The sequence below is a fragment of the Hylobates moloch genome, unplaced genomic scaffold (genome assembly GCF_009828535.3).
Source record: "Hylobates moloch isolate HMO894 unplaced genomic scaffold, HMol_V3 SCAFFOLD_12, whole genome shotgun sequence".
NCBI classification, from domain to species: Eukaryota; Metazoa; Chordata; class Mammalia; order Primates; family Hylobatidae; genus Hylobates; species Hylobates moloch.
Window position 1 is genome coordinate 100,599,635 of NW_026652287.1, and position 12,914 is coordinate 100,612,548.

At 50.9% G+C, this 12,914-nt stretch overlaps 1 protein-coding gene across 1 annotated transcript; it reads left to right on the top strand.

The window, feature by feature from the left end:
- The first annotated feature begins 1,145 nt into the window (after nt 1-1,145).
- On the top strand, nt 1,146-12,833 carry LOC116479590 (cationic amino acid transporter 3-like). The gene is given in 11 exon segments (XM_032762179.1): nt 1,146-1,521; nt 2,169-2,324; nt 4,979-5,142; nt 5,144-5,157; nt 6,986-7,098; nt 7,266-7,488; nt 7,652-7,791; nt 9,781-9,883; nt 10,702-10,898; nt 11,935-12,063; nt 12,718-12,833. Coding segments are annotated over 11 exon segments (1,731 nt in total).
- Nucleotides 12,834-12,914: the final 81 nt, after the last annotated feature.

The following is a 12,914-nucleotide window of genomic DNA, read 5'->3' on the forward strand; positions in this document are numbered from 1 at the left end:
AGCTAATTAAAAAAATTTTTTTTGGCTGGGTGCGGTGGCTCCCGCCTGCAATCCCAGCAATTTGGGAGGCTGGGGCGGGAGCCTCGATTGAGGCCACAAGTTAGAGACCAGCCTGGTTAACATAGTGAGACCCCGTCTCTACCAAAAATTATAAAAAATGAGCCGAGCATGGTGACACACACCTGTAGTCCCACTTGCTCGGGAGGCTAAAGCAGGGATATCGCTTGCGCCTGGGAGGTTGAGGCTGCAGTGAGCTGTGATCAAGCCACTGCTCTCCAGCTTGGGCAACAGAGCAAGATCTTGTCTCAAAAAAAAAAAATAGTCTAACTACTCAAATTACATTATTAACTCAAATTATTAGTATTATTATTATTCGAGACAGAGTTTTACTCTTATTGCCCAGGATGGAGTACAATGGCATGATCTCAGCTCACTGCAACCTTTGTCTCCCGGGTTCAAGCGATTCTCCTGCCTCAGCATCCCAAGTAGCTGAGATTACAGGCACCCACCACCACGCCCGGCTAATTTTTGTATGTTTAGTAGAGGTGGGGTTTCACCATGTTGGCCAGGCTGGTCTCAAACTCCTGACCTCAAGTGATCCACCCGCCTTGGCCTCCCAAAGTGCTGGGATTACAGGCGTGAGCCACCGTGCCCGGCCAATTAACTCCAATTATATCAATTACACAGCTTCTGTGTCCTATGTGCTGGCACCAAACTAGAAGCTTTTGCTTTCATCTCTTTAAATAAGAAACCCTTCCAGTAACTTATTATTTTTTTTCCTTGAGATGGGGGTCTCGCTATGTTGCCCAGGCTGGTGTCGAACTTCTTGGCTCAAGCAATCCTCCCACCTCGGGCTCCCAAAGTGCTGGGATTTACAGGCGTGAGCCACCCCGCCCGGCCATGTAACTTTGAAAAGTATTAAAGTTCCCGTTTACATTTGAAGGCTCCAAGGCTCAGAGATGGAAGGTTGCCCGGAATGTTCTTTCACTACCTGCTTTTCCCAGAACTGCCCTGTTCAGAGGAGCTGGTCCTAACCTGACTCCCAGGGCCAAGGCGGTACAGAGACTCTTCGTGGCTTTCTGTCTTAGTGGCCTTCTGTCTTGTGTTCTCTGCAGATCTTAGCACCCTCCTCAGCTCCACCTAAGATGGTCTCGCAGAATATTCGCCAGTTTGGTCGGAAGCTGATGCGCAGGCGGCCCCTGCAGCTGGGCCAGGGGGGCTCTGAGCATCGCTTGTCTTGTTGTCTGAAGACCCTGGATCTGGTGGCCTTGGGTGTGGGCAGCACCCTGGGAGCGGGAGTGTATGTCTTGGCTGGAGAAGTGGCCAAAGAGAAAGCGGGACCGGCCATCGTCATCTGCTTCTTGGTGGCGGCCCTGACTTCTATGTTGTCTGGACTCTGCTATGCAGAGTTTGGGGCCCGGGTGTTGTGCTCCGGTTCCGCCTCTCTCTACACTTACGTCACAGTGGGTGAACTGGTGGCTTTCATCACCGGCTGGAACCTCTTACTCTCCTACCTCATTGGTGAGATGATGGGGCACGGCGGGGAGGTGTGGGAAAAACAAAGGAATTAGGATCCACATAGGGAGCGGGGAGCTGGGGGAGCCACGGTGGCCTTCAGACTCACTTTGTTATCCACCTTGTGGGAGGGAGGGTGGGTAATGGTGGCAGGAAAAGGCCCAGATGCCCTTTACGCAGCCTCATGCTGCTTCCCTTCCGTGATTGAATAACAAGAAGAAGAGCCACCAAGCCTGGCCTATTTTATTCTTCTTTTTCTTTTCTACTTCTCCTCCCCATCCCATCAAAAGACATTTTTTGAGATTAGGTATTTTTCTTTTCCCTTTTTCTTTTAAAAATGATTTATCCCCGGCCGGGCGCGGTGGCTCACGTCTGTAATCCCAACACTTTGGGAGGCCGAGGTGGGTGGATTACTTGAGGCCAGGAGTTCGAAACCAGACTGGCCAACACGATGAAACCCATGTCTACTAAAAATACAAAAATTAGTCAGGCATGATGGCAAGCGCCTGTAATCCCAGCTACGTGGGAGGCTGAGGCAGGAGAATCACTTGAACCCGGGAGGTGGAGGTTGCAGTGAGCCGAGATCGCGCATGGCATGTGGTCAGGGTTCAGCGTACATTCATAAATGCACGTTCCTCCTTCTGCCGCTGCAGGTGCCGCCAGCGTGGCCAAGGCCTGGAGCTTTGTATTTGACAGCCTGATCGGGAACCACATCTCCCATGCCCTGCAGGGCAGTTCTCTGCACGTGCCTCAAGTCCTGGCCAGGTATCCAGACTTTTTTGCCCTGGGCCTGGTGTTGGTCCTCACTGGTGAGGCGGGGGTCAGAGATAAGATGGGGTGAGTGGAGCATGGTAGAGGAAGGGGGATGGGAAAGGCTTGGAGAAGGAGACAATGGTGGGGGTATTAGAAAACCAGAAGGAAGGGGCCGGGCGCAGTGGCTCACGCCTGTAATCCCAGCACTTTGGGAGGCCGAGGCAGGCGGATCACGAGGTCAGGAGATTGAGACCATCCTGGCTAACACGGTGAAACCCCATCTCTACTAAAAATACAAAAATCAGCCGGGTGTGGTGGTGGACGCCTGTATTCCCAGCTACTCGGGAGGCTGAGGCAGAAGAATGGCGTGAACCCAGGAGGCAGAGCTTGCAGTGAGCTAAGATCGCACCACTGCACTCCAGCCTGGGAGACAGAGCGAGACTCTGTCTTTAAAAAAAAAATTAAAAAAAAAAGAAAACCAGAAGGAAGGACCTATGATGGGAATCACAGGCGGGTAAGACTGGAACCACTGGTTCCACACAGTGGCATTGTTAACATCCTGGGGCAGGTGATTCTTTGTCATGGGGGCTGCCCTGTGCATTATAGGGCATTGAGCAGTATCCCTGGCCTCTACCCATGGGATGCCAGGGGTACCCACCCCCAAATTAGGACAATCGGAAGCTGAGAACCACTGACTTAGACAAGTTTCTTCCTCTCTTCTTAGAACAGTTTTGTTTTTGTGTGGTTTTTTTTTTTTTTTTTTTTTTAAGGCAGGGTCTCTCTCTTTCCCAGGCTGGAATGCAGTGACACAGTCATGGCTCACTGCAGCCTCAGACTCCTGGGCTCAAGTGAGCTCAAGTGATCCTCCCATCTCAGTCTCCCAGGTAGCTGGGACTCCACACTAAAATCAATCATTTTATTTCATCTTTTATTTTTAGTTTAGTTTTTTTTTTTTTTTGAGACACAGTCTTGCTCTGTTGCCCAGGCTGGAGTGCAGTGGTGCAGTCTCAGCTGCACCCCCCGCCTCCTGGGTTCAAGTGATTTTCGTGCCTCAGCCTCCCGAGTAGCTGGGACTACAGGCGTGTGCCACCAAGCCCAGCTAATTTTTTGTATTTTTAGTAAAGAAGGGGTTTCACCGTGTTAGCTAGGATGGTCTCGATCTCCTGACCTTGTGATCTGCCTGCCTTGGCCTCCCAAAGTGCTGGGATTACAGGTGTGAGCCACCACACCTGGCCTATTTTTAGTTATTTTGAGACAGGGTCTTGCTGTGTCACCTAGACTGGAGAAGTGGCACGATCACACCTCACTGCAGCCCTGACCTCCTGGGCTGAAGTGGTCCTCCTGCCTCAGCCTCCTGAGTAGCTGGAATTACAGGTGTGTGCCACCACACCTGTCTACTTTTTTTTTTTTTTTTTTTTTTGGAGACAGAGGAGACCTCTGTCGCCCAGGCTGGAGTGCAGTGGTGCGATCTCAGCCCACTGCAACTTCCACCTCCCGAGTTCAAATGATTCTCCCGCCTCAGCCTCCGAGTAGCTGGGATTACAGGTGCCCACCACCACACCCGACTAATTTTTGTATTTTTAGTAGAGATGGGGTTTCACCATGATGGCCAAGCTGGTCTGTAACTCTTGACCTCAAGTGATCTGCCTGGCTCGGCCTCCCAAAGTGTTGGGATTACAGGCGTGAGCCACCGTGCCCAGCTGACACCTGGCTAATTTTTAACATTTTTGTAGAGATGGTGTCTCACTATGTTGCCCAGGCTGGTCTTGAATTCCTGCTTTCTTTTTTCTTTCTTTCTTGTTTTTGAGGGGGGATGGAGTCTTGCTCTGTTACCCAGGCCGGAGTGCAGTGGCCCGATCTTGGCTCACTGCAACCTTCACCTCCTGGGTTCGAGTGATTCTCCTGCCTCAGCCACTACCCCCGGCTAATTTTTGTATTTTTAGTAGAGACGGGGTTTCACCATGTTAGCCAGGCTGGTCTTGAACTCCTGGCATCAAGTGATCCACCTGCCTCAGCCTCCCAAAGTGTTGGGATTACAGGCGAGAGCCACCATACCCAGCTGAACTCCTGGTTTCTAGTGATCCTAGTGGTCCTCCCACCGTGACTCTGCAGAGCACTTAGGGTTACAAGCGTGGGGCACCGTGCCTGGTCTGAAATGAACCATTTTAATTTAATTTATTTTATTTTATTTATTTATTTTTTGCGATGGAGTCTTGCTCTGTCGTCCAGGCTGGAGTGCACTGGTGCGATCTTGGCTCACTGCAACCTCCGCCTCCCAGGTTCACGCCATTCTCCTGCCTCAGCCTCCCGAGTAGCTGGGACTACAGGCGCCTGCCACCACGCCCGGCTATTTTTTTTTTTGTATTTTTAGTAGATACAGGGTTTCACCATGTTAGCCAGGATGGTTGCGATCTCCTGACCTCGTGATCCGCCCGCCTCAGCCTCCCAGAGTGCTGGGATTACAGGCGTGAGCCACCGCGCCCGGCCTGAAATGAACCATTTTAAGGCATGCAGTTCAGTGGCATTTAGTACATTCACAGCATTGTGCAGCTGCCACTTCCATCTAATTGGGAAACGTTTTCATCACCCCTGCGGGAAACTCTGCACCCTTTAGGCAGTCGTTCCCCATTTCCTTTGGCCCCTGGCAACCACAGATCTGCCTTCTGTCTCTGTGGGTTTATTTATTCTGGATATTCCATGTTTCCCACAGGACTGCTGGCTCTGGGAGCTCGGGAGTCAGCCTGGGTTTCCAAAGTCTTCACAGGTGTGAACCTTTTGGTTCTGAGCTGCGTCATTGTCTCCGGCTTCATCAAGGGAGATCTGCACAACTGGCAGCTCACAGACGCCGACTACAAACGGGCCGAGCTGGAGGTCCAATGACACCCACAGGTGAGGGCACAGTTTTTAAAATTATTATTATTAAATTAAAATTAATAATAATTTTAAATTATTAAAATTTTAAATAATAAAATTTTATTTTTTAATTTTAATTTTTATTTATTTATTTATTTTTATTTATTTATTTTTGAGACGGAGTCTGGCTCCGTCTCCCAGGCTGGAGTGCAGTGGCGCCATCTCGGCTCGCTGCAAGCTCTGCCTCCCGGCTTCAGGCCATTCTCCTGCCTCAGCCTCCCGAGTAGCTGGGACTACAGGCACCCGCCACCACGCCCGGCTAATTTTTTGTATTTTTAGTAGAGACAGGGTTTCACTGTGTTAGCCAGGATGGTCTCCATCTCCTGACCTTGTGATCCGCCTGCCTCGGCCTCCCAAAGTGCTGGGATTACAGGCATGAGCCACTGTGCCCAGCCTGTTTGTTTGTTTTTTTTTTTCTAACGTTTAAAAACTTTGGCTGAGCGTGGTGACTCAGCACTGTCACCTGTAATCCCAGCACTTTGGGATGCCAAGGTGGGCAGATTGCCTGAGCTCAGGAGTTTGCAACCAGCCTGGGCAGCAAGGTGAAACCCCGTCTCTACTAGAATTACTTGAACCAGGAGGCAGAGCTTACAGTGAGCCGAGATCACGCCACTGCACTCCAGCATGGGCGACAGAGTGAGACTCCGTCTCAAAAAAAAAAATTTAATTTTATTATTTTATTTATTTTTTTAAGATGGAGTCTCGCTCTTGTCACCCAGGCTGGAGTGCAGTGGCGTGATCTTGGCTCACTGCAACCTCTGCCTGCTGGGTTCAAGTGATTCTCCTGCCTCAGCCTCCGAGTAGCTAGGATTACAGGCACCTGCCACCATGCTTGGCTAATTTTTGTATTTTTAATAGAGATGGGGTTTTACCATGTTGGCCAGGCTGGTCTCGAACTCCTGACCTCAAGTGATCTGCCCACCTCTACCTCCCAAAGTGCTAGGATTTCACATGTGAGTCACTGTGCCTGGCCTGTTTTTTTATTTTAAAATTTATTTTTATTTTTTGAGATGGAGTCTTGCTCTGTCACCCAGGCTAAAGTTCAGTGGCACAATCTCAGCTCACTGCAACCTCTGCCTCCCGGGTTCAATCGATTCTCCTGCTTCAGCCACCTGGGATTACAGGTGCCTGCCACCACACCCGGCCAATTCGGGTTTTTTTTTTTTTTGGGTAGAGATGGGGTTTCACCATGTTGGCCAGGCTGGTGTCAAACTCCTGACCTCAGGTGATCTGCCCACCTTGACCTCTCAAAGTGCTGGGATTACAGGTGTGAACCACTCACTGCTCCCAGCCTAAAACTTATTTTTATTTTTTGAAACAGGGTCTTTCTCTGTCCCTCAGGCTGGAGTGCAGTAGCACGATCATGGCTCACTGCAGCCTCCACCTCCCAGGCTCAAGCAATCATCTAGAGTAGCTAGGACTACAGGTGTGCACCACCACACCTCGCTAAGTTTTTAATTTTTTGTAGAGATGGGGTTTTGCCATGTTGCCCAGGCTGGTCTCAACCTCTGGGCTCAAGTGATCCACCTGACTCAGCCTCCCAAAGTGCTGGGATTATAGGCATGAGCCATTGCAACTGGCCAGAGGTGCCCTGTTGGACACAGGAGTGGGGCCTGGGGTGCAGAACCTGGACTGTTGTGGGAATAGGGGGAGTCTGGGCTGACGGAGCCAGATGATGGGGAGTGGGGATGGCAGTGGGGGCCCAGGGCTTGTGGAATTAACTGAGCAGTTGGAGTTAACTGAGTCATCCCAGAAAGACAGCTGCACACCTTACCAATGTTTGTTGTTCCTTCTATCCCCGTAGCTTGGGCCCCCTGGGCTCTGGAGGGTTTGTGCCTTTTGGCTTTGGCGGGATTCTCCATGGAGCAGCCACGTGTTTCTTTGCATTTGTGGGTTTTGATGGCATCGCCACCACAGGTAACATGGTCATTCCGTCTCATCAGGGGTTTGGGCACAGTTTGGGCTGCCGCTGGGCACAGGTTTCATTAAAGGCTACCCTGCTCTCGGATGGGGAAGAGGGAAGAGGGTTTTGCACCCTCGCTTCCATGCGTTTTCCTGGCCCAGTGCATATACCTGTCCTGCAGGCGAAGAAGCCCTCCACCCTCACCGCTCCATCCCCTTGGGCATTGTGACCTCAATCTTCATCTGCTTCTTGGCCTATTTTGGTGTCTCAGCGGCGCTCACCCTCGTGGTGCCCTACTACCTGATACGCCCCGAGAACCCGTTGCCGGAGGCTTTTGTCCACATTGGATGGGCCCCCATCAGATATGCTGTGGCCGTCGGCACCCTCTGTGCCCGGTCCTCCAGGTCAGTGCTGGACGCGCCCTCCCTGTCTGGTGTCTGGTTCTCGGGTGTCCTGGGCCTTGGGTAAAGGGAGGAGACGTTTCACCCACGGAGGCGATGGAGCAGAAGCCCTGGTCCCTCTTGCTTCCTGAGTCCCCATGTGTGTTCCCGTTTCTCTTGCATGCAGCCTCCTGGGTGCCATGTTCCCCACGCCTCGCGTGCTCTACTCGATGGCTGAGGACGGGCTCTTTTTCCGCGGACTCGCCCGGATCCACGCCCGCACCAGCACCCCTGTGGTGGCCACTGTCGTTGCTGGGACCGTTGCAGGTAAAGGCCCAGAATCCAGGCTTTCTTTCATCCATTTTCTATGACTTAGTTCCTCATCCTCCCCCACGGCCCATCCATTTTTGCTTTTATTATTATTCATTAATTTAAAAAAAAGTTGGCTATTACAAAAGTTTATTTAACAAAAAGTTTAACAGGAAAATGGGACTGGGCTCAGTGGCTCATGCTTATAACCCCAGCACTTTGGGAGGCTGAGGTGGGAGGATCGCTTGATCCCAGGAGTTCAAGACCAGCCTGGGCAACATAGGGAGACTTCCATCTCAACAAAATTTTTAAAAAAAGTTAGCCGGGAATGCTGGAACGTGCATGTAGTCCCAGCTACTGGGGAGGCTCAGGCGGGAGGACTGCTTGAGCCCAGGAGGTTGAGGCTTCAGTGAGCTGAGGTCACGCCACTGCACTCCAGCCTGGGTGACAAAGCAAGACCCTGTCTCAAAATAAAATAAAATAAAATAAGATAACATAAGATAAGATAAGATAGATAAGATAGAATAAAATAAAAAAGAAAAATAGAGGTCGAGCGCGGTGGCTCACGCCTGTAATCCCAGCACTTTGGGAGGCCGAGGCGGGCGGATCACGAGGTCAGGAGATCGAGACCATCCTGGTTAACATGGTGAAACCCCGTCTCTACTAAAAATACAAAAAATTAGCCGGGCGCAGTGGCGGGCGCCTGTAGTCCCAGCTACTCGGGGGACTGAGGCAGGAGAATGGCATGAACCCGGGAGGTGGAGCTTGCAGTGAGCTGAGATTGCGCCACTGCACTCCGGGCTGGGTGAAAGAGCGAGACCCCGTCTCAAAAAAAAAAAAAAAAAAAAAGAAAAGAAAAATAGAAAATGGGCGGGGTGTAGTGGCTGATGCCTGTAACCCCCATACTTTGGGAGGCCAAGGCAGAATCAGTTGAGCCCAGGAGTTTGAGACCAGCCTGGGCAACATAGCCAGACCCTGAGATCTTTTTTTTTGTCTCTGCAAACAAATTTTTAACAATTAGCTGGCTGTGGGAGGCGGAGCTTGCTGTGAGCTGAGATGGCACCACTGCACTCCAGCCTGGGCAACAGAGCGAGACTCCGTCTCAAAAAAAAAAAAAAAATTAGCTGTGTGTGGCGGTACACCTGTAGTCCCAGCTACTTGGGAGGCTGAGGTGGGAGGACGGCTTGAGTGCAGCAGGTTAGGGCTGCAGTGAGGTATGATGACTCCTGTTTAAAAAAAAAAAAAATTTAAGGAAAATGTACATAATCAGACTTTTGTTGTTGTTGAGACGGGATCTCACTCTCACCCGTGCCAGTGTACAGTGGCACCACACCCAGCTAATATTCAAATTTTGTAGAGTCGGGGGCCTCACTATGTTGCCCAGGCTGATGTGGAGCCTCTGGGCTCAAGCAGTCTGCCCGCCTCGGCCTCCCTAAGTGCTGAGATTACAGGCATGAGCCCCTGCACCTGGCCACATTCCTATTGTTAATTAACACAATAATTGTACATATTTGTGGGGCACAGTGTGATATTTCCATACGTGTATACAAGATGTAATAATCAAATCAAGGTAATACCATAACCATCACTTCAAACATTGATTATTTCCTTGCATTGGGAACACCAAAAACCTATTTTTCCAGCTCTTTTTTTTTTTTTTTTTTTTTTTGGAGACAGAGTTTCGCTCTGTAGCCCAGGCTGGAGTGCAGTGGCACGATCTCAGCTCACTGCAACCTCCGCCTCCCAGGCCCACACGATTCTCCTGCCTCAGCCTCTAGAGTAGTTGGGATTACAGGCACGTGCTACCATGCCCGGCTAATTTTTGTATTTTTAGTAGAGATGAGGTTTCACCATGTTGGCCAGGGTGGTCTTGAACTCCTGACCTCAGGTGATCTGCCTGCCTCAGTCTTCCAAAGTGCTTTTCTAGCTCTTATAAGTTGTTAACGACAGTCACCCTCTAGTGCTGTAGAGCATTCGAACTTACCCTGTTTTGTGTCCTGACTGTAGCAATCATGGCTTTCCTGTGTGAGCTCAGTGACCTCGTGAACCTCTCGTCCATCGGAACCATGCTTGCTTACTCCTTGGTGGCCTTTTCTGTTCTTGTCCTCAGGTGAGACTGGGGTCCTAGACACGTGAGGATTGATGGGGTTCCCAGCCCTCTTCTGCCTGCCTCCTGGCCCCTCGGTGCATTGCTACACGTACAGGAGTGGGAGGAGTACAGTAGCCCCTGCTTGTCCACGGGGGACACATTCCAAGACCCCCATCGCATGCCCGAAACCACGGACAGTAGCAGTCCCTATACGTGATCATTTTCCCATCCATAACTCAGATGCCTAAAGTGACTTAACACGGCCGGTAGCGTTCACAGCATGGACACACTGGACAAAAGGATGATTTACATCCTGGACGTGGGGAGTGTAGAATGCCGCTACTTGAAGCTGCACACAAGTGAAAACTTATGAATTACGGTGGGGCGTGGTGGCTCATGCCTGTAATCCCAGAACTTTGGGAGGCCGAGACAGGTGGCTCACTTGAGGTCAGGAGTTTGAGACTAGCCTGGCCAACATGGTGAAACCTGGTATCTCCTAAAAATATAAAAATTAGCTGGGTGTGGTGGTGGTCTCCTGTAATCCCAGCTACGCAGGATGCTGAGGCAGGAGATTGCTTGAACCTGGGAGGCGGAGGTGGTTGCAGTGAGCTGAGATTGTGCCACTGCAATCCAGCCTGGGTGACAGAGTGAGACTCTGTCTCAAAGGAAAAGAAAACTTATGAATTACTGCTGGACTTTTCCATTTACTATTTTTGGACTGTAGTGGACACGGGTAGATGAGACCTCGGATGCGCGGAAGCTACCGTGGGTGTATTAGGCTCTCTGATGGTGGATGAACAGGGACCTGGGTTAATCTTGTCCTACTCTCTGTAATTCAGGTACCAGCCAGACCAGAATTTCAGCAAGAACGAGAAGCCGAAGGAGGAAGTAGTTGAGATGAATTGTGTACCCAAAGCAAAATCCCCAGAATGTGTTCCCGAAGCGTCCAGCACTCCAGCGAGTCTGTAGAGCCCTGTCAGCACCATCCCCACCCCGAGATCGGGCCTCATCGTCTATGGATGTGCCTTTCTGCTTGGTGAGCAGTGGCGTTTCTCTGTGGGGTGTTTTGAACCTGATAGCATGCGGCAGGGGGCCGGGTAGGGAGTGTGTGGCTTTGGTAGTTGAGAGGAATCTTGAAGATATGGTGGCCCTTCTTAGTAGGGGCACTTTTGGCCGGGCACAGTGGCTTACACATGGAATCCCAGCACTTTGGGAGGCAGAGGCGGGACGACTGCTTGAGCCTGGGCAGTGGAGGCTTCAGTGAGTCAAGATCACACCACTGCACTGTAGTCTGGGCAATGGGGCCAGATCCCATCTCAAAAAACAAACAAAAAGCCATATATATAGATATATATGCACACACACATACATATACACACACAAATATATATAAAATAAAAAGTTTAGGCTGCGTGTGGTGGCTTGCTTTGGAAGGCGGAGGCAAGTGGATCACTTGAGGTAAGGAGTTGAGACCAGCCTGGCCAACATGGTGAAACCCCATTTCTACTAAAAATACAAAAATTAGCTGGGCATGGTGGCAGATGCCTGTAATCCCAGCTACTCAGGAGGCTGAGGCAGGAGAATCACTTGAACCCAGGAGGCGGAGGTTGCATTCAGCTGAGATCACGCCACTGCACTCCAGCCTGGGTGACAGAGCAAGACTCTGTTTCAAAAAAAAAAAAAGCCGGGTGCGGTGGCTCACGCTTGTAATCCCAGCACTCTGGGAGGCCGACGCGGGCGGATCACGAGGTCAGGAGATCGAGACCATCCTGGCTAACATGGTGAAACCCCATCTCTACTAAAAATACAAAAAATTAGCTGGGTGTGGTGGCGGGCACCTGTAGTCCCAGCTACTCGGAGAGGCTGAGGCAGGAGAATGGCATGAACCCGGGAGGTGGAGCTTGCAGTGAGCCGAGATTGTGCCACTGCACTCCAGCCTGGGCGACAGAGCAAGACTCCGTCTCAAAAAAAAAAAAAAAAAGAATAGACATTGAATATGCAACTGGAACAGAGCTGTGGCCTTCCCGCCCCTTGGGATAAGGGTCCCTTGCAGACATTCGTGGTGTGCTCAGGGTTCACTCTTTGCCTGCAGGTCCCCCTGTTGCCTGTCCTTCCGTTGGTCAGCATCTCTGTGAATGTTTACCTGATGATGCAGATGACCACTGAGACCTGGGCCCAATTTGGAGTCTGGATGTTGATTGGTGAGTGGCTTCCTGGAAAAAAAGAGGCCTCTTGGGTGTCTGAGCCCAACACTCTTCCTGCGACCTTTCCCTATAACTGTCTCAGGCTGACAGTGTGGGCTGTGCCTGTAGTCCCAGCTACTCAGGAGATGAAGGCAGGAGCATTGCTTGAGACCAGGAGCTCCAGACCAGCCTGGGCAACATGGCGAGACTCCATCTCTACCAAAATAAAAAACTGGCCGCACACAGTGGCTCGCACCTATAATCCCAGCACTTCAGGGGGCCAAGGCAGGTGGATCACCTAAGATCAGGAGTTCAAGAACAGCCTGGCCAACATGGTGAAACCCCATCTCTACTAAAAATACAAAAAAGTAGCCGGGCGTGGTGGCGGGCGCTTGTAATCCCACCTACTCAGGAGGCTGAGGCGTGAGAATTGCTTGAACCCGGGAGGCGGAGGTTGCAGTGAGCTGAGATCGTGCCATTGCACTCCAGCCCAGGCGACAGGAGCCGAGACTGTGCCACTGCACTCCAGCCTGGGCAACAGAGCGAAGCTCTATTTCTAAATAAAAGAAACAAGAAAACCTCCAAATAAACAAACCACAATACAATCACTATAGGGCATTTATAAGGGAAGGGCTGACTACATTTCCTTTCATTGTCTCATTTCCCTGCTAGGATTTGCTGTATATTTTGGATATGGGATCCGACACAGCTTGGAGAACGATCAACAGCCACCAGCGTCAGGCTTCCAAACTCCTCATGAAAACATGCCTAGTCCCTTGCTGAATTAGTTTAACCACGGAAAAAGGATGGTCCAGTGCACTGGAGGTGCCCTCTGGATGAAGGGAAAGTGTGAAGCTCTGGGAGCGTGA